At 40.6% G+C, this 20,948-nt stretch overlaps 1 protein-coding gene and 1 long non-coding RNA gene across 3 annotated transcripts in view; one reads left to right on the forward strand and one right to left on the reverse strand.

The window, feature by feature from the left end:
- Window positions 1–4,649, reverse strand: part of arhgap18 (Rho GTPase activating protein 18) — a 142,624-nt gene extending 137,975 nt beyond the window's left edge. Inside the window, exons 1-2 of one of the 2 annotated variants that reach the window (XM_069886989.1) lie at window positions 4,595–4,649; window positions 2,748–2,903 (exon numbers count right to left, since the gene is read on the reverse strand). In XM_069886989.1, coding sequence (XP_069743090.1) covers window positions 2,748–2,791 — 44 coding nt within the window. In that variant the 5' untranslated portion in view covers window positions 2,792–2,903; window positions 4,595–4,649. Of the gene's footprint in view, window positions 1–2,747; window positions 2,938–4,594 lie in introns of those variants that run through there. The other variant, XM_069886990.1, reaches the window with a different exon arrangement.
- Window positions 1–20,948, forward strand: part of LOC138736866 (uncharacterized) — a 129,963-nt gene that overhangs the window by 53,303 nt on the left and 55,712 nt on the right. The gene's annotated exons all lie outside the window — the stretch shown is intronic.

Below are 20,948 nucleotides of genomic sequence, written 5' to 3' on the forward strand. Positions count from 1 at the left end.
GAGAAAAACACAGAAGTAATGTGGAGGATGTTTAGGAGTTCCAAATAGGTTTGTCCCACTAAGATAGGGAAATGATGATATGACAAGAGAACCATTGTTGACAAAATACAGTCAGTCAAGAGGAAAAAGGTTTAAGAAGCAAAAGACAGGAAGAGCTCATGAGCATTACATGGTAGCCAGGAAGGAACTCAAGAAAGGACTTGGTAGAAGAAGAAAGGGTTATGAGAAGGCCTTGGCAAGTAGTAGTATCAAGGAAAACCCAGAAGGATAACTAGAGTGAAGGTCAGGTCACTTAAGGATAACTAGAGTGAAGGTCAGGTCACTTAAGGATAACTAGAGTGAAGGTCAGGTCACTTAAGGATAACTAGAGTGAAGGTCAGGTCACTTAAGGATAACTAGAGTGAAGGTCAGGTCACTTAAGGATAACTAGAGTGAAGGTCAGGTCACTTAAGGATAACTAGAGTGAAGGTCAGGTCACTTAAGGATAACTAGAGTGAAGGTCAGGTCACTTAAGGATAAAGGAGATAACGTGTGCCGAGAGGCAGAAGAGAGAGGGGGGAGATCCTAAATAAATACTTTGCTCCAGAGTTCACTAGCGTGGGTATCTTTGGTCAATTCAAGGTCAAAAAAGAACAAACTTATATTCTGGAGCATGTTGAAGTTAAGAAAGAGAACATGCTGGATTTTGTTAAAAATTCCTGGGACCAGAAGAGACATACAAGGTTACAAGGAAGAAGGGTAGCAATAGCTGGGGCTTGGGCAATGATCTTTGAGTCTCCCTGGCCACACAAGAGGTACTGGAGGATTGGAGAATGGCAAATGTCATCCTTTGTTTAATAAAGGTAATCTAGAGAATCTTGGGAATTGTAGACCAGTCTTACATATATGGTGGGAAAACTTTTTAGGGTTCTTCGGTATAGGAATTATGAGCATTTAGAGAAGTATAGCCTTCTCAGGGATAGTTAACATGACTTTGAGAGGGGCAAGTCATGAGCCTAATTGAATTTTTTGAGGAGGTGACAAAGGAAATTGATAAAAGAAGCATGGCATACAGATTTTTCTAAGGCATTTGACAAGGTGAGGTGATGAATTTTGGCAGGTCAAACTTGAAGTCAGAGTACATGGTTAATCGTAGGATACTTTGCCTTGGGATCCAAATCCATACATCTCTCAAGGATACCATGCAGGTTGATAGGATAGTTAAGAAGGATGATGGAATGCTGGTCTTCATTGGTTGAGGGGTTAAGTTCAAGAGGTAATATTGCATGGCATAGCTATAAAACTCTGCTTGGACGACACTTGGAATATTGTGTTCAATTCTGGAAGGATGTGGAAGCTATGGAGAGGATGCAAAGGAGATTTACCAAGTTCTCCAAGCTGGATTGGAGAATGCATCTTATGAGATAAGATTAGCAGAGCTAGGGCTTTTCTCTTTTGAAAGAAGCACAAGAGATTGAATTAATAGATGCCTACAAGATAAGGTGAACAGCCAACTCCTTTCCATAAGGAGAAACTGGCAAACTGTACAAGGTGAGGGAAGGCAAGTTTAGGGGAGATGTCAAGGATGTTTTCTTCTTAAAAACAAGAGTATTAGGTACTTAGGATGCATTATCAGGGATAGTAGTGGAGGCTGATACAATAGGGACACAAAAAACCTCAGACTGGCAGGTGAATGCAAGAAAAATAGAGGGTTATGGTTGCAAGATGGGGGAGTTTTAGTTTGTCAAATAGATTTCTATTCCCGTCACAACATTGAGGGAAGCAATAAACAGGGTAAATGCAAACAGGCCTTTTCCCACTGAAGTTAGGTGAGACAACTAAAGGGGTTGAGGGTAAAAGGTGACATGTTTAAGGGGATCTACTTCACTGGGGGGGGGGGGGGGGTGAGAGTGTGGAACAGCTGCCACCAACAGTGGATACAGTTTCGATTTTGATATTTAACAGAAGATTGCATACCTACAGATATGGAGGGTGCAGATTGATGGGTCTAGGTGGAGTAAAAGTTTGGTACATATTAGATGGCCTGTTTCTGTACTGTTGTGTTGTGATGCTTTGTCCTCAATCTCCATCACCCTTCTCTTCCATTTCCAGCATATGTATCTGTTTCCACTCATTTCAAATATTTTCATCTGGGAGGCCACTTTAACTTACCAAACAAACCAAAGATCCAAACAGTAGTGTTAAATTCCATCGTAATCATCTGTGTGAAATCCTTTAATTTACTAGGGAATTAGCTGCACTAAACATTCTGCTGAATAATATTCAATGAATGCCCTCTTTTTGACAGGAATATTTGTACTACAGTTGTATATATTCATCATATAAGAATTCATGCACTCCAACTTGCTGATCAGATGCAAGCAAACACAGCGGCATGAAGTTACATGGGTTGGCCAGACGAAATGAGACCAAACATTTCTGTCTCGTTCACGAGCTACCTGTAACCCATTGTTGTGGTCCTCTCTAGCCCACTGTTCAACACATCGTCGGTTATCCAAAGTTTCACAGGTCACTCTACCGTATACAACAGTCCGCGGGAAACAACCATTACAGGGACAAGGTCACGATTCTGCGACAGGCAAACTCGTGGAAATAAACAATCATTAAACGTGCCCAGAACCCCAACCCCATCAGAAACATTACACGCCGTTCCAGGGTGTGGTGCCGCCCGCTCAGAACCAAGTTAGAAACCACACGAAGGGATAGCAAAACAAAAATTCTCCCCGTTTTTAAAGCAATAACCTTACCTCAGGTGAAGGTAATGTACCAATTTAGTGACCATCTTTACCATTTTTGAGGTTTCTCGTCCACCTTCGGCGCATCAGAACATCGTTACTTTCTGTGTCCGTCTTGACTTTTCTAATCGCCGACCATAAGGACTCTAATCCCCCTGGAAATCCCGTCTAAAAATACAAGTAGGTTCTGTTCACTCATTGAACAAATGCAATTAAAGGATGACAGTAACTGCGGATATTACTGTTGGCCAGAGGAGAGGCTCTCGGCTAAACCCATGGAATGGCAAAGGTTCAAAGTCATCAACCGCCTGGTTTTGTTTTCCCCTCAGAAAACCTCCAATTCGGACCCGCCTTTCCCCGGAGTGCTGCAACATCTCCTGGCTCACACAAGCTGCAACATTTCCCCCAAGCCGAGGAGCGAGAGAGAGAGAGAGAGCGCCTCAGCATTTCGCTTACAGGGCTTACTTCCTCCCTCCTCCAGCACGTACGACCTCCTCATTCTCAACAATCTAAACATGTCTTTCCCATCCATCAATTTTCCACCTTCGGGGGTGGGGGAAACTTGTTTTTTCTCTTTCCACAAATATATCTTGACCTGCTCGTGTTTATTAAGATTTGGGGTTTTTTTCCTAAATTTCCTGCATGTTTTCATTTTGCTCTTGGATATTTTAATTATTTGTTTCATCTCGCTAAATATTTTAAGATACTTATTATGTTGCATCAAAATAAAGTTTAAACATTATTTTAAAATTGACCAGCAAAAATGTTTCTACCAGGAAAAGTTTGTGAAACTCCCTGGTAGGTCATTGTGTTTTGGTTTGCTATTTACGTCACGGTGAAAACAGCTACAATTAGCAAAGTTTTTTTAAAAAAGCAAACGCTTTGTGAAAAAGTCGGAACATTAACGTGTGCATCTAAATCCATACCCTCCGGACAAATCAGCTGTAATTAACGACGTTGTCTGCAGGGTTTCGTGTTTAACTTCTTCCATTTAACAAGTCTTTATCACCCTTTCTCGGCTACATTGCTTGCATTGGCCAGGATTCGATCCTTTTAATCTCCTCCCCATTCTCCACAATTTAAAAACGTCTTTCCCACCCCTCAATTTTCCACCTTCAGAAAAAAAATCTTATTTTTGATTTTCTCTTTCCATAAATATAATTTGACCTGCTCGTGTTTATTATAAAGATTAATGTTTTTTTGTTCCCAATTTTCATCCATCTGTTTTTATTTTGCTCTTGGATAATTTTTTTTAATCCCTGTTAAATATTTTAAGATAATTATACGGTTGCCTCGTGTTCAAAATAAAGTTTAAATATTATTTTAAATTTAAGATTACCTAACAGCCTGGTTGGATTTTTGAACTGATTTTTTTCTCTAAATAGTTGTAATGATTTCAGTAAACGTTTAAAAATGAACAACACAGTTGATGCAGAAAGCTGAGAAAACAAAATAGTTTTAAGTTGTATGGAGGGTGGGGGTAACCATTGATAGGACAAAAGGGAATATCAGAGAGGGTGAGATCATGGTTTCCAAAGGGACAAATTGAAGAGTTATCTGCCCTTCATTCAGCAAGAAAGAAACTGCACGAACTCTATGAAATAAGGGCAGATCGAGAGTAAGGATACAAAAAAAAGGAATAGAAAAGTTGCGATACGTGTGGCAGGTCAACCTGTCCTACTCGACAGAGAAGAACCAAGCCAATACACAAACATGCTAGTTACCCCTTACTTGCAAGACCTGCTGAGTTTCTCCAGCATGTTTGTGTATTACACTGGACCCCAGCAACGGCAGACTTTCTTTGTTTAAAACTAATATCACAAATGAATGATTGACTACAGAAAAAAAAAGCCTGTTACCTGAAGAGGTAAATTTTAATAGCTGCACTGATCCACAAACAAACCAGATCACGGAGGTACAGGCTTGCTCTGGGCTAACATCACAATGGTCCCGGTTGGGAGAGACTGAAAAGGATTATGGGAGTGGTGCAGATAAGCTCTCGGAGAGTTCCAGTAAAGTCATTTGGTTGGTTCAACTCACTCACAGCTTCTGTGGGGTTTTTTCTTTCATTCACTGCACAGTACAACAATCACAGTGGTGACCCCAACGGTCCAAAACAGCATTTTGGACCCTATGATGAATGACATGAGCACACAGAACACTTTCGCTGAAGCTATCAACCTTTTGGACCTCACAGCCGCTTGTTTGGTTCAAACAGGCTGATACCCAGTTTTGTGTCAGGCAGATCACCACAGAGCCCACAAAATATTACTATGTGGTCAGTTCCCTTGAACAGGAAACTGCCGGATGAATCATCAACTTCTTACATCAGCCGCCAGCCGCCGACAAGTATGAGTCAATTAAGGTGCTCCTTATCTGCACCTTTGGCCTTTCCTGCCACAAACACATGCCGTCCACCCTTATGAACAATATGCTGGCGTTAATGGATGGCCATGGGCCCTGCTTACTGTTCGAGCAGATATTTCTCAAACTGGTGTCAGGAGACATCCACCTTCTCCTCACAGATGATGACTTCAGTGAACGTTGCAAGTTAGCAGCCTGTGCAGATATCCTGTGGAATGCCAAGCAATATAGCAGGACATCCATTGGCCTAGTTGCTACATCATGCTCAGCGACTCATCTCTCTCCGACTCCACTGAGGAGGCCAGTGACAGCCGCAGCAGGTGGAGACTCAAACAGAGCAATGGTGTTTTTACCATCAGAAATGGGGTTCTGGAGCCCACAACTGCCATCCAGGAAACGCCAGGCTGGTGGTCTCTGATGGCTAAGATGGTCAACTGCTGAGACAGCCCCCTTTATCTATGGGACCAGCACTCAGGGCGGCGTTTCCTCGTGCACACAGGGGTGGAGGTCAGCATCTTGCCCCCCTTGAACTAAGAAACTCATGCCAGGAAGTCGAGACTGTCCTTCACCGCAGCCAATAATAGCAGCATACTCACAAGTTCGGTTCTTGCCATTTTACCTAGACTTTCACTTTGGCTGATGTGTCTCAGTCCCTACTGGATGCAAACTTCCTTCAAGCCCACTGCCTCCTGTGGATCTGAAAGTGTGGTGTCTAGTCAATTCCAGGGCCTACCAGCCAAGTTCCCAGCCCCCACGTCAACTCTGTAACCTTATCAGGCAATGAGTTTGCCAGAATCCTGGCAGTATTCCAGGCCATTATAATGCCACAGTTCTCCACCATGGTCCCAAAACATCACATTCCCACACAAGGACTGCCACTACATGCCCGAACACGGAGGCTTCCACCTGACAAGCTGCAGCTCGCTGAGGAAGAAATCAGGAAGATGGAGGAAATGGGAAACTTTCGGCGCTCGGACAGCCCATGGGCCTTTCCTCTTAATGGTACCGAAGTCTTCTGGGGGATGGAGACCTTGTGGGGACTACCGCTGGCTCAATGGCGACATGAAAGCCAACTGGTACCCTATTCTCCACATTTGGGACTTCACGGTTAATCTACACAGAGCAAGGATCTTCTAAAAAATTCACCTGGTCCGAGGGTACCACCAGATCCCCGTATATCCCAGCAACATCCCCAGGTCAGCCCTCATCACTCTGTTTGGTCTTTTAGAGTTCCTCCACATGCCATTCAGCCTCAAAAACGGTCGCAGACTTTCCAGAGATTCATGGACTTGGTGGAGCATGTCCGGGATTTCATTTTTATCTACCTAGATGACATCCTCGTCGCCAGTTGTTCGTGACAAGGGCACCTAACACACGTGTAGTTGCTCTGCCAGCGACTACAGCCTGGCCATCAACCCAATGAAATGTCAGTTTGGCCTGATGGCCATTGACTTCCTTGGGCACCGTATAGATTGACACGGGGCAGTTCCTCTTCTTTCAAAGGTTGTAAGGTAAAACATCATGAGATGGGAATGTGTAGGGAGTTACCCTGTACAGGGCAGTAACAAGAAGGGGAGGTGTCCTTGTACTCCTGTTAGGTAAAACATCATGAGATGGGACCGGAGAAGGAGTCACCCAGTACTAAGGAGTAACAGAATGCATCCTTGTACTTACAAGATAAGAGAGACATTGATGGATTGAGAGGCAGGAAGCTAGCAGGGAAAGGATAGCAACAGTTTTAGTCATTGGACAAGTAATGATATGATGATGTTCTAAGCATGTATCCAAGGGTATAAAAAATCACCATTTTGCTGATAACGGCAGAATGCATTCTCCGACTAACTTTGTTAGTCGCAAGTGTTACAATCCGGTAATAAAGAACAAAGAACCCTGATTTCGACTCAGCCTGGTGTTTGTCTCACTCATTCATGAACAAAGCAGACCTAACAAGGTTAAGAGCATTCGTAAGTTCGCCAAGCCAACTACAGTCAAAAGTTTGCAGGAGTTCATTGGGATGGTCAACTTCCACCATCGGTTCCTGCCATCAGCTGCCAGAATCATGTGACCTCTTTTAAAGCTGCTGTCCGGTCAGACCAAAGAACTCGGCTGCGACGCAGAGTCTACAACAGCTTTCGACCAGGGCAAAGACGCTCTGGCCAACGCTACCCTTTAGTGCATCTGTGTGTTGATGTGCCCACCATCATCACAGTTGATGCATCCAACATGACCATTGGCAGTGTCCTGGACCAGCTGACTGATGGACATTGAAGACCACTAGCTTTCTTCACCAGATACCTGTGGCCTCCAGAGCAGAAGTATAGTGTGTTCGACAGGGAGTTGCTAGCCCTCTACCTCGCTATACGCCATTTCTGCTATTTCCTTGAAGGGTGGGATTTCATGGTCTTCGCCAATCACAAGCCCCTTACTTTTGCCTTCGCCAAGTTGTCAAACCCATGGTTGGCAAGGTAGCAGCGTCACCTCTCATATCTCAGAATAGATGATGGCTATTAGGCACATTTCCAGCAAAAACAGCCTCATGGCCGATGCTCTGTCCTGAACGTCCATCCTGTCTGTGCACCCATTGTCCCCCGGAATTGACTATACAGCGCACACAGTGGCCCAGCAGCAGAATGGCGAGATACCAGCTTACCGCACTGCACTCTCAGGGGTACAGCTGGAAGACGTGCATGTCAGGCCATCCGAAGCCACCCTTCTCTGTGATGTGTTCATCGGCCAACCTAGGCCCATCATTCCCACCACAGGAAGTGTGTCTTGGTCCACCCATCCAACCAGGTGACAACTCAACTGGTTGCAGGCAGATTCATGTGGCATGTCCTGCGTAGACATTGACCATTGGGCCAGAACTTACCTGCACTGTCAGACATCCAAGGTGCAGAGCCACATGGAACCCCCCCCCCCCCTTCAGACCTTCCCATCAACACAACATACAGATAATTTGACCATGTCCACATGGACATCGTCAGGCTACAGCCGGTTTCCAGAGGAGCCATGTACCTGTTCACAATGGTGGACAGGTTCACTGGATGACTGGAAGCTGTCCTGCTCTTGGATATTTCCACAATATCTTGCGCCAGGGCCCTCATCGTCATCTGGATACCTGTTTCAGCCTTCCTTCCAATATTATGTCGGACAGGGGGCACAGTTCATGTCTGGCCTTTGGGCAGCACTGGCACATCTCTTAGAGATCCAGTTACACCACGCCACTATCTACCACCCACAGTTTAACTGGCAGAAAGTTTGCATAGGTATTTGAAGATGGCCCTCATGGTGCCGCACCGAGGCCCGGATTGGGTGGACAAGCTGCCTTGGGTGCTCCTCGGCATCCACACAGCACCGAATGATGATGGTCACGTCCTCCACTGAGCTTGTCTATGACACTGCGCTGACCGACCCGGGAGACCTTGTGCCAGCGGCTCGTAGCCAGGAAGAAACACCTATGGCACTGCTAATGTGCCTTTTGGACATTGTGGGTAGCCACCAAATATTCATAGCCAACTTCCTCAAATCAGCACACCTTGACCTCAACCATTCAGTCAGTAACTGTTCCAGATCCGTGGCAGAGAGGTCAACCTCTTAAACATACAAACTGTTTACAAAGCACCTTCGAACACCGGTTCGGGGAGAGGGGAGAGAGGGAGGCTGGTAATATCATGGGCTGTACTGATCTACAAGTGAGCTGGGTCATGGAAGTGCAGGCTCACACTGGGCTGACATCAAAATGATCCCGGTGAGAGGGGCTGAAAAGGATCATGGGAGTGGTTCTGATAAGCTCTCGGAGGGTTCCAGTAAAGTCAGTTGGTTGGTTCAACACACTCACAGCTTCTGTTCGCTGCACAGCTCACCAAACACAACCGTAAGAACTGAATTCTGCAGTGTGCCCAGACAAAAGATGAAGTGTTATTCCTCAAGCTTCCATTGAACCTCATTCTAACAGTGCAGCAGGCCAAAGACAGAAAGAAGGAGTGGGATGCAGAATTAATGTGGTAGGCAAATAAGAACTCTGAATCCAAGTGATTCACAAACAAGCCATGCATGTAAAATTTGGTTTCTCTCTCAGGAAGAAAATCACCGTGAAGATTGAATTCTGTGCACTAGATTGGAGGAAGAGCAAAAGAATCAGTGCTTCACTTGGAAGGTCTTGTGAGAAGGAAGGTGTGACACCTCCTGCAGTTGTATGGGAAAGTGCTGTAAGAAGGAGAGTGATTGAGGAAACCAAAATATCGACCACGTAGGGAGTGGTTATTTTCAAATGCTGAAAGGGGAGGAGAATATGTGTGTGATGGTAGGTGGTAGTAGAATTTCATTGAACACTGTGAAATTGCAAAAGATGTCCATACAATGTAAGGGGTGGTGGAATGGAAGATGAGCGCTAGGGGTATTCTGTCCATGGTCTGTCACTAAGGCCAGATCAAGGGCGGCACAGTTGCCGCAGCCGTTAGTGCAAAACCTTTACAGTGCCAGTGATCAGGACAGGACGGGGGCTTGAATCCCTTGCTGTCTACAAGGAGTTTGTACATTCTCCCCATATCTGTGTGGGTTTTCTCCAGGGGCTCCGGTTTCCTCCCACCATTCAAAACATACTGGGGGTGTAGGTTAATGGGGTGTAAATTAGGTGGCATGGACTCATGGGCCGAAATGGCCTTTTAGCGTATTGTACGTCTAAATTTTTTAAAAATTAAATTAAAGAATTTAAAAGAGAGTGACTGAAAGCAGAAGTAGAAAATAGATGAGACGCAATCATTTATGGGAGACAAGAAGCTACAATTCAGGAAGAAAGAAGATACTGTGGCAGCCCACCACAGTGGAGATCAAGCCGGCACGTAGTGTGGTGCATGGTTGTAAACAGCATAACAAACTGTAACACGACCCTTAACACAGCGAACTGGCGCGGTTGAAAACTGGAGCAGTACAAATGGCACTGGCCAAGCTTCCCAGCTAACAGATCAATAACAGGTTGGGGAAGGAGGGTATTCACTTGCAAGAATGCTCCCGCCTTCTATTGTTATTCATGAAACTGATGTCCGCCAATCAAACAAATGTATGAAAGGAGCCTTTCCAGCCTCAATAAATCTCAGAACTTAACCTCCCACACTTTGAATGTGTGTGTTTCTTTATAACAATTGGTGACCCTCATGGACCCTCAGCATCTAAACCTAGCGATGGATAGTGAAGCAGCGATCAGCGCAGTCAGCCTCAAGCTCCCGACCTTCAGGACAATTCAACTCAGTGTGTGGTTCGACCAGATTGAGGCTCAGTTCCAGATTCGGGGCATCACATCTAAGTCTGCCATGGATCCAGAGATTGCAGACAGAGTGGCCAACTTCATCCACAGGCCACCATCGGAAGGCACTTACACTGCCTTCAAAGAGCTATTAACTGAGACCTTTGGGCTCTCGCAGTGAGAGTGAGGGGCATGGTTGCTCCACTTGGATGGGCTGGGGACAGATCCCCGTCAGTGCTCATGAATGAGTTGCTGGCCCACCTGGGAGACCATGAGCCCTGCATCATGTTCAAGAAGGTGTTGTTGGAACAACTGCCCAAGGACATCCAACTGCTCCTGGCTGACACGGATATTAGAGATCCCCGGAAATTTGCAGCACAGGCAGATATTCTGTTGAAGCAGAAACAGAAATGCTCAGCTACCATGGGGCTCATCATGAAGTCTCGCAACCAGACCAAGGCAGGCCCTGGAAAGGAGTGCCCCGCCGATGTCAGTCAACTTGCGAGTTCCAGGGAAACGACAAGACCAGCCGTCGCTGATGGCCATGGCGGCTGGCCATTGAGAGAGCCTCCTGTACATATGGGATCGCCTTTCCAGTAGACGATTCTTGGTGGATACAGGAGTGAATGCCCCCGACAGCTTTGGACACGAGATGCAGGAAAGTGGGCTTCATGTTGAGGGCTGCCAAGAACATCAGTATGTGGAACTATGGCATATGTAGGGCTGAGCTGCAGTTCAGAGACAGTCACTTCTCGTGGGAGTTCATGCTGGCTGCAGTGGAACAGCCACTCCTTGAAGCAGACTTCCTGTGGGCCCACAGCCCAGTAGACCTCAAGGGCAAGAGACGTGCCCACGGAGACATTCCAAACCTTCACACTGAGGGGTGCTGGGCTCCCGGCACTGCACCTTGAGTCCATCCACAGCTCAGACGATGAGTTCTCCAAGGTGCTGGCTGAGTTCCCGGCAATCCTTGCCCCTCAGTTCATGGTGGAGGTGCCTCAACATGGTATCACATCCTTACCAAGGGTCCACTTCTCTATGCAAAGGCGAAACGACTTCCCCCAGAGATGCTCCAACTGGCCAAGGATGAGTTCCACAAGCTTGAGGAGTTTGGCATTGTTCGGCAGATGAACAGTCCATGGGCTTCTCCCATGCATATGGTGCCTAAAGCACCTGGGGGCTGGAGAGCGTTGGCTTAATGAGGCCAGCACTCCAGATCGTTACCCCATGCCTCATAACCAGGACATGGCAGCAAACCTTCACGGAGCGACTATCTTATCCAAAGTGGACAGTGTGAGGGTACCACCAATTTTGTGGTGCACCCTGACAATATCCCCAAGATGGCCATCATCACTCCATTTGGGCTGTTTGAGTTCCTGAGGGTGCCATTTGGGCTCAAGAACGTGGCACAGACCTTCCAGCGACTGATGGATGCGGTGGGCCAAGATCTGGATGGAACCTTCATCTACTTAGATGATATCCTGGTGGCAAGCAGTACCCAGCAGCAACATCTAGAATACCTCCGAAGCCTCTACAATTGCCTACATGATTTTGCCCTAACTATCAACCTGGCTAAATGCCAGTTCAGGCTGAGCACGATTGATTTCCTGGGCCACAGGATTACCAAATGTAGGGCCACACCATTACCCAGCAAGGTGGAGGCTATCCTCAACTTCCTGAGGCCCAGTACAACTGCATAAAAGGAGCCTTTCCAGCCTCAATAAATCTCAGAGAGCATAACCTCTCACACTGCGAGTGTGTGTTTCTTTGTAGCAGTCGGCTACAATATCTCTAATGGCACATGTGTGCAAACTCTCAGCTTCAGTGCAAATGCAACATAGAGAGTTGAACTAGAAGAAGAGAATGGAGTCCTGAGAGGAGACAGTAGGAGGAAGTGTTGCTGAGATAGCTGTGGGAGTCTAGGCTTGACATGGATATTTGACACATCATTTGACTGAGTTGAAAGATGAAAATAAAATAGATATCTATCACAGTTGACTTTGTCTAGATTAAGTTTGGAGGAGCAAACTGAGTTAAGTGCTCCCTCTACTCAGTTAGAAGTAAAGGAAGCCTTGAGTTCAATACAAAATAATAAATCCCTCTGAGAGGATGAATTTCTACCTGAATTTTATAAAGAATTTAAAGATTTATTAATCTCTATTTTTATGAAAGTATTAGAACAGGCTTTGGAAACACATACTCCCCCAGAAATTTTTATTTTATTTTTTTTTTAATTTTTTATTTTTCACACTATAAATCACATTAGCCATGATATACACTTTTTCTTTTTCACACATATACAGTGACTTTTTCTCCCCCCCCTCCCTCCTCCCAAGCCACCCCCCCACCCCCCCCCCCTCATCCATTTTAGGTATACAATCTAGGTTGCATTAAACCCGTCAGACAATGTTGTCATTCAACAAAAATACACCAGAAATTCTACTGAGTCCATTCTTTTCTTTCCTTCTCCTTCCATCAACTTAGGTAATGTTTGTCCCCGGTAGGTTTTCGCTATTGTATTTAATGTAAGGCTCCCCAGAAATATTTTCGATGGCAATAATTAAATAATCATTCTATATACCCATTTAGTTATTAAATGTAATTTTAAAATTTTTGCAAAAATGTTGGTGAATAGAATTCCTAAATTGTTACCTAAATTAATAAATACAGATCAGACAGGTTTTGTGAAAAAGAGACAGTCACCTGAGAATGTGGGTAGAAGTGGCTAGTATAATTCATTTAGCAAAAAAAGGGGAGATTTAAGTGTTGTAATGGCTCTAGATGCAAAAAAAACATTTGATATACTGGAATGGGATTTTTTTGTTTAAGTTGTTGGATAAATTTGGATTTGAATTGCCTTTTTTTAAAATTGGATTAAGGTACTGTATAATGATTCTAAAGCTAAAGTAGTAACTAATGGGCAAGTACCTGCACCATTTCAGTTAGCAAGGTCAAGTGGTCAAGGATGTCCCTTATCTCCAGCATTGTTTATTTTAGCAATTGAACCGCTTGTAGAAGCAATTTGCAGTGATTTGGAAATCAATGGTTTTAGAATTGGACAAGAAGAACATGAAATTTGTTTATTTGCGGATGATGTTTTGATCTATTTGACTGAATCTAAAACTTCTTTACAAAAATTATATATTAAATTGGAAGGGTATTGGAAAATTTCAGGATATAAAATAAATTGGGATAAAAGTGAAATTGTGCCATTATCGGAAGGAGATCAATGCCAAAGGGATACTCAGTTTAAATGGCCGAAGGATGGTATTAAATACTTAGGGATTCCTGGAGATAATCATTTGAAGAATTTATAAAATTGAAATATTTATTGTTACTTTAAAAAGTTGAGGAAGATTTTTTAAAATGGATTAATTTGCCTCTAACTCCAATAGGTAAAGTTCATTATATTAAGATGAATATATTCACAAGAATACAGAATCTTTTCCAAACTTTGCTTATTTGAATACCTCAAAAAAATTTTTTCAAGAACTGAATAAACATATAAGAAAATTCCTCTGGAAAGGTAAAATGTCAAGAGTCTCTATAGAGAGGTTATCAGAGGCTTTCAACTTCCTAATTTCAAAAATTATTATTTTGTGGCACAAATGAAGTTTCTTAAATCTTTTTGAAAGAGAAAAATTGGAGAGAGAAAATCAGAAAAAATAATATATAAATGGAATGCAAGATTGGTGATTGGAGAAAAAGAAACACCATTGTTGAAACATCTGATTAATATGTACAATAAAATAAATGATGAAATTGGTGTAAGAGGGTATATATCACAAAAGATGCCCCTGACCCAAACATCTTTTTCAAAAGACAATAAATTTTTAGACATTTGGTTTTGTAAGGGGATTATAAATGTTGAAGATTGTTATGTAAGTGGTCAATTTTTTTAAAATTTTAAAAATTTTTCACACTATGAACCATACTGACCAAAATATATAGACATTTTTCTTTTCAATATATACAGTGTCATTTTCTCCCCTTTTTCCACCCCTCCCTTCCCTCCCTCCCTCACCCCCCTTCCCATTTATTTAAAGTTCAATCTATATGATACTTTTAAACCATTTAAACAATGTCGTCACTTAATAAAAATAAACAAGAAATTTTTGTCTTTTACTTTTACATATTGAATCAGTTCATTTCATTGTCTTCTCCTTCTGTCATTTGAGGTGGTGGAGGTCCATGGTAGGATTTCTTTATTGTGTTTCATGTATGGTTCCCATATTTGTTTGAATATTGTGATGTTATTTCTTAAATTATATGTTATTTTTTCTAATGGAATACATTTATTTATTTCTATGTACCATTGCAGTATTCTCAAGTTGTCTTCTAATTTCCAGGTTGACATAATACATTTTTTTGCTACAGCTAAGGCTATCATAATAAATCTTTTTTGTGCTCAATCCAAATCAAGTCCAAATTCTCTATTCCTTATATTACTTAGAAGGAAGATCTCTGGGTTTTTTGGTATATTGCTTTTTGTGATTTTATTTAATATCTGGTTTAGATCTTCCCAAAATTTTTTCACATTCTCACATGCCCAAATTGCATGTATTGTTGTACCCATTTCATTTTTACAGCAAAAACATCTGTCTGATACTGTTGGATCCCATTTATTTAACTTTTGGGGTGTGATGTATAGCCTGTGTTACCAATTATATTGTATCATTCATAACCTCGTGTTTATTATAGTTATTATAGTTCCGGAGCATAGCTTTTCCCATGTTTCATTCTTTATCTTTATGTTTAGATCTTGTTCCCATTTTTGTTTAGGTTTACAGTTTGTTTCCTCGTTCTCCTTTTCTTGCAGTTTAATGTACATGTTTGTTATAAATTTTTAAATTTTCATTGTGTCTGTAATCACATGTTCAAAATTGCTTCCTTCTGGTAACCCCAGACTGTTTCCCAATTTGTCCTTCAAGTAGGTTTTCAGTTGGTGGTATGCAAACATTGTATCGTGAGTTATATTATATTTGTCCTTCATTTGTTCAAAAGATAATAATTTATTTCCCAAAAAACAATTTTTTATTCTTTTGATCCCTTTTCTCTCCCATTCTCTGAAGGAAAGGTTGTCACTTGTGAAAGGGATTAGTTGATTTTGTGTCAATATTAATTTTGGTAATTGATCATTTATTTTATTCCTTTCTATGTGAATCTTCTTCCAAATGTTGAGCAGATGGTGCAATACAGGTGAATTCCTATGTTGCACCAATTTTTCATCCCACTTATATAGTATATGTTCAGGTATCTTCTCCCCTATTTTATATAGTTCTAATCTGGTCCAATCTGGTTTTTCCCTTGTTTGATAAAAATCTGATAGGTATCTTAATTGTGCTGCTCTATCATAATTCTTAAAGTTTGGTAGTTGTAAGCCTCCTTGTTTGTACCATTCTGTTAATTTATCTAGTGCTATCCTCAGTTTCCCCCCTTTCCATAAGAATTTCCTTATTATTTTCTTTAGCTCCTTGAAGAATTTCGCTGTTAGGTGAATTGGTAATGATTGAAATAGGTATTGTATCCTTGGGAAGATGTTCATTTTAATACAGTTTATACTTCCTATCAGTGTTAGTGGTAAGTTTTTCCAGTGCTCTAAGTCGTCTTGTAATTTTTTTCATTAATGGCTGATAATTTAGTTTGTATAGATGGTTGAGATTATTATTTAGTTGTATACCTAGGTATTGAATTGCTTGTGTTTGCCATCTAAATGGTGATTCTTTCTTAAACTTTGTGAAATCTGCATTATTTATTGGCATTGCTTCATTTTTATTTGCATTGATCTTGTACCCCGATACTTTTCCATATTCAATTTCTTATGTAATTCTTTTATTGATATTTCTGATTCTGTTAAGTATATTATAACATCATCTGCAAATAGACTGATTTTATATTCCTTCTCTTTTTTTATCCCTCTTATTTTATTTTCTGTACTTATCAGTTCTGCTAGTGGTTCTATAGCTAACGCGAACAGTGAGGGAGATAGTGGACATTCCTGCCTTGTTGATCTGCTTAATTTAAACTGGTTTGATATATATCCATTTACTGTCACTTTTGCCAATGGTCCCTTATATAATGCTTTATTTCTCTGGTAGGTTGAATTTTTGTAGTACTTTGAATAAATAATTCCATTCTACTCTTCAAAGGCTTTCTCTGTGTTTAAAGCAACCACCACTGTTGGAGTTTTGTTTCCTTGTACTGCATGGATTAAGTTAATGAATTTACAGATATTGTCCATTGTTCGTCTTTTTTTAATAAATCCAGTTTGGTCTAGTTTTACTATTTTTGATACACAGTCGGCCAATCCGTTTGCTAATAGTTTAGCTATTATCTTATAATCTGTGTTAAGTAGAGATATTGGTCTTTCCGATGCTGGTGCCAGTGGACCTTTCCCCGTCTTTGGTATTACTATAATTATTGCTCTTTTGCATGAATCTGGTATATTTTGTATTTTTTTTCAATCTGGTTCATTACTTCCAGGAGAGGAGGAATTAATAAGTCTTTAAATGTTTTATAAAATTCTATTGGGAGTCCATCCTCTCCCGGTGTTTTATTGTTCGGTAGTTTTTTTAATATCTCCTGTATTTCTTCTATTTCAAATGGTTTTATTAATTTATTTTGCTCCTCTGTTTGCAATTTTGCTAGTTCAATTTTAGTTAGAAATTCATCTATTTTGTCTTCTTTCCTTTCGTTTTCAGTTTGATATAGTTGTTCGTAGAATTCCTTGAAGTTTTCATTGATCTCCGTTGGGTTATATGTAATTTGTTTGTCCTTTTTCCTTGATGCCAATACCATTCTTTTAGTTTGTTCTTTCTTAAGCTGCCATGCTAGTATTTTGTGCGATTTTTCTCCTAGCTCATAATAATTCTGTATTATCTTCATTATGTTCTTCTCCACCTTATATGTTTGTAGTGTTTCATATTTTATTTTTTTGTCTGTCAATTCTCTTCTTTTAGTTGTATCTTCCTTTATTGCTAATTCTTTTTCTGTATTTGTTATTTCCCTTTCCAACTGTTCTATTTCTCGATTGTAGTCCTTCTTCAACTTAGTTACATAACTTATTATCTGTCCTCTGATGAATGCTTTCATTGCGTCCCATAGTATAAATTTATTTTTCACTGATTCCGTATTTTTTTCAAAGTACATTTAAATTAGTCGCTCAATGAATTCTCTAAAATCCTGCCTTTTAAGTAACATGGAGTTTAATCTCCATCTATACATTCTCGGTGGGATGTTCTCCAGCTCTATTGCCAATAATAGGGGTGAGTGATCCGATAACAATCTAGCTTTATATTCCTTTTTCTTAACTCTTCCTTGAATGTGGGCTGATAACAGGAATAGGTTTATCCTTGAGTATGTTTTATGTCAACCCAAATAATATGAATATTCCTTTTCCTTTGGGTGTTGTTTCCTCCACATATCCAAAAGTTGCATTTCCTGCATCGATTTAATTATAAATTTGGTTACTTTGTTGTTTCTGTTAGTCCTTTTTCTAGTTTTATCCATGTTTGAGTCCAAATTAAGGTTAAAATCCCTTCCTCTTGGTATAGTCCCTTGTGTATCTGCAATCTTCAAAAATATATCTTGCATAAATTTTTGATCTTCTTCATTAGGTGCGTATACATTGAGTAAATTCCAAAATTCTGAATATATCTGATATTTTATCATTACATACCTCCCTGCTGGATCTATTATTTCCTCTTCTATTTTGATTGGTACATTTTTATTGATTAATATAGCTACTCCTCTGGCTTTTGAATTATATGATGCTGCTGTTACATGCCCTATCCAATCTCTCTTTAATTTCTTGTGTTCCACTTCAGTTAGATGTGTTTCTTGCACGAATGCTATATCAATTTTTTCTTTCTTCAGTAAATTTAACAGCTTCTTCTTTTTGATTTGGTTATGTATTCCATTAATATTTATAGTCATATAGTTCAACATGGCCATTTCATACTTTGTTTATCTTTCCTTTCCGTTTCCTCATCACCACCTTACCTTCTTATCCATTTATGTTTTTTTTTAACACATTGTAAGACAACATTTCTAAAACATAAAATATTTCCACTATTCCCATATCTAAAATTCCTTTAACCCCAATAGTCCCTCCCCTCTCTGAGTTGCCCTTTGACCCTTGTCGGGCAAACACATCTCCCCTCTCCATTTGGATTGTGAATCCGCTCGCAAGCGTCAATTGATTTCGCAATGACTGTTATTCTTCCCCATGCAGCCCCCTCAGAAAAGATTTTAATCTTCACATATAACAAAGCTCACTCTCTTAATTCCCTCCTTACTTCCTTTCTTCCCTTTCTTTCCCTTCTTAGTTCTTACTTATACTTTATTCTTCTTCTTTATATATAGTTTGTTGTCATTTTTGTTCTTGTTACATCTCTTCATCTCTCTGTTTGTTTTGTAGGTGTTCTGTAAATTTTTGTGCTTTTTCCGGATCCGAGAACAGTTTGCTTTGCTGCCCCGGGATAACTATTTTAAGCACCACTGGCTATTTTAACATAAATTTATAACCTTGTTTCCATAGGGTCATTTTTGCTGCATTAAACTCCTTCTTCTTCTTCAGGAGTTCAAAAATTATGTCTGGGTAGAAAAATGTTTTTTGACCTTTGTATTCCAGTGGTTTTTTGTCTTCTCTTATTTTTTTCCATTACCTTCTCCAATATATTTTCTCTTGTGGTATATTTTAGGATTTTACTAGAATGGATCTTGGTTTTTGTTGTGGCTGTGGTTTAGGAGCTAATGTTCTGTGTGCCCTTTCTATTTCCATTTCTTCCTGTAATTCTGGTCTTCCTAGGACTCTGGGGATCCATTCTTTTATAAATTTTTTCATATTTTTGCCTTCTTCATCTTCCTTAAGGCCTACTATCTTTATATTGTTTCTTCTATTATAATTTTCCATTATATCCATCTTCTGAGCTAACAGCTCCTGTGTTTCTTTAACTTTTTTATCACATTCTTCCAATTTCTTTTTTAAGTCATCTACCTCAATTTCTATGGCCGTTTCTCGTTCTTCCACCTTCTCTACTCTTTTTCCTATTTCTGTCATGACCATCTCTAATCTATTCACTTTTTCTTCTGTACCTTTTATTCTTCTTTTTATTTCACTGAATTCTTGTGTCAGCCCTTCTTTTAATGTTTCCATATATTCTTTAAAAATTTTTTTATCCATGTACTGTCCCTTCCCTTCATCTTCCATTTCTCTGTGTAGAGTTTGATGTTCTCCCTCCTCTTCTTCTGAGTCCACTCCAGGATCTGTGTCCTTTACTTCTGTCTCTTCTGATCTTCTTGTTGGGTTGTTTATTTTATTTTGTTGGGTATTTTTGTTTTTATTATTTTTATTAAAGGTGTCTTGGTGCTGGTCTCCTTCCTCTGGGTTGGTCATCTGTTGTTTCTCTGATTTTATTTTTTTATTCTCTTCCTTCTTGTTCCCATTCTTTTCTATGTTTTCCTGTTGGGAGTCTTGCTGTTGTGTTATACTTGTCTGTTTCAGCTGTGGAGATTTACTCCTCAGCTGGTCCCCCCTCCCGTCAGTGTTGTTATTGCCTCACGCATGGGCGGTTGCGCACTTTTGTTTGGCTCCGTGAGCCATCTTTGTAGTCCTCGTTCGGGGTTTCCACTGACCTCAGGGAGTGGGCTTCTCTCTCCACGGTGGGCCTCCTCGTACAGGTAAGGCCTTCACCTTTCTCTTCTGTCGTCTTTCCTTCTTCTTTTCTTCCCGTTGTTTTTGGTTTTTCTTTCTTTGCTGCCATTTTCTCCACACTTTTATTTTTAATTTGTTATGGTTTTTGTGTTTGTGGCTTTGCTTTTTCTTTACTTTTTTTAAACTTTTCTGGAGAGGGCTGGTATTTTCTTACCGGCCACTACTCCATCACGTGACTTCCCTTGTAAGTGGTCAATTAATGATGTTTGAAAATTGAAAAGTAAATGTGGAATGACCCAAAATACTCTCTTTTGTTACTTTCAGCTGAGAGAATATTTGAGATAAGTTAGGACCAACCATGTTGCTGCCTGCCTGTAGTGAAATAGAAAATCTTAACAGAAGAGGAATTGTTAAAAATTTACTTTTGATATATTCTTTACTACAATCAGGAACTCCTAAGTGTGGATTTCATAAATCTAGACAGGGCTGGGATCTGGATTTAAATGTCACATTTGATGAGCGAAGATCGGTGGATTTTTGTAGAAATTGCATGACTAATACTATTAATGTAAGATATAGATTAGTTCAGTATAATTTCCTACATCAGTTATATCTTATACCACAAAAATTAAATAGGTCATATTTATCAGATCAAAGTTTCAGATGTGGTGAAGAAACAGGAACTCTTTTACATTCAATTTGGTCCTGTTCTAAGGTAAGAACTTTTTGGTTGGAATTAGCATACATTTTGGAACAAGTTATAGATGTCGTATTTCTGCAAAATCCAGATTTATTTCTACAGGTATTAGGAAATATTGAAGGAACAAGGCCTAAATTAAAATTGTCAATATACCAATTAGAGTTTGTTAAAATTGCATTAGCAGTGGCAAGAAAATGTTTTGCAGTTTCTTGGAAATCAGATACCCTTTTGAGTATAGCACGATCAAATGCA

Source organism: Narcine bancroftii, chromosome 6 (genome assembly GCF_036971445.1).
Source record: "Narcine bancroftii isolate sNarBan1 chromosome 6, sNarBan1.hap1, whole genome shotgun sequence".
Lineage (NCBI taxonomy): Eukaryota > Metazoa > Chordata > Chondrichthyes > Torpediniformes > Narcinidae > Narcine > Narcine bancroftii.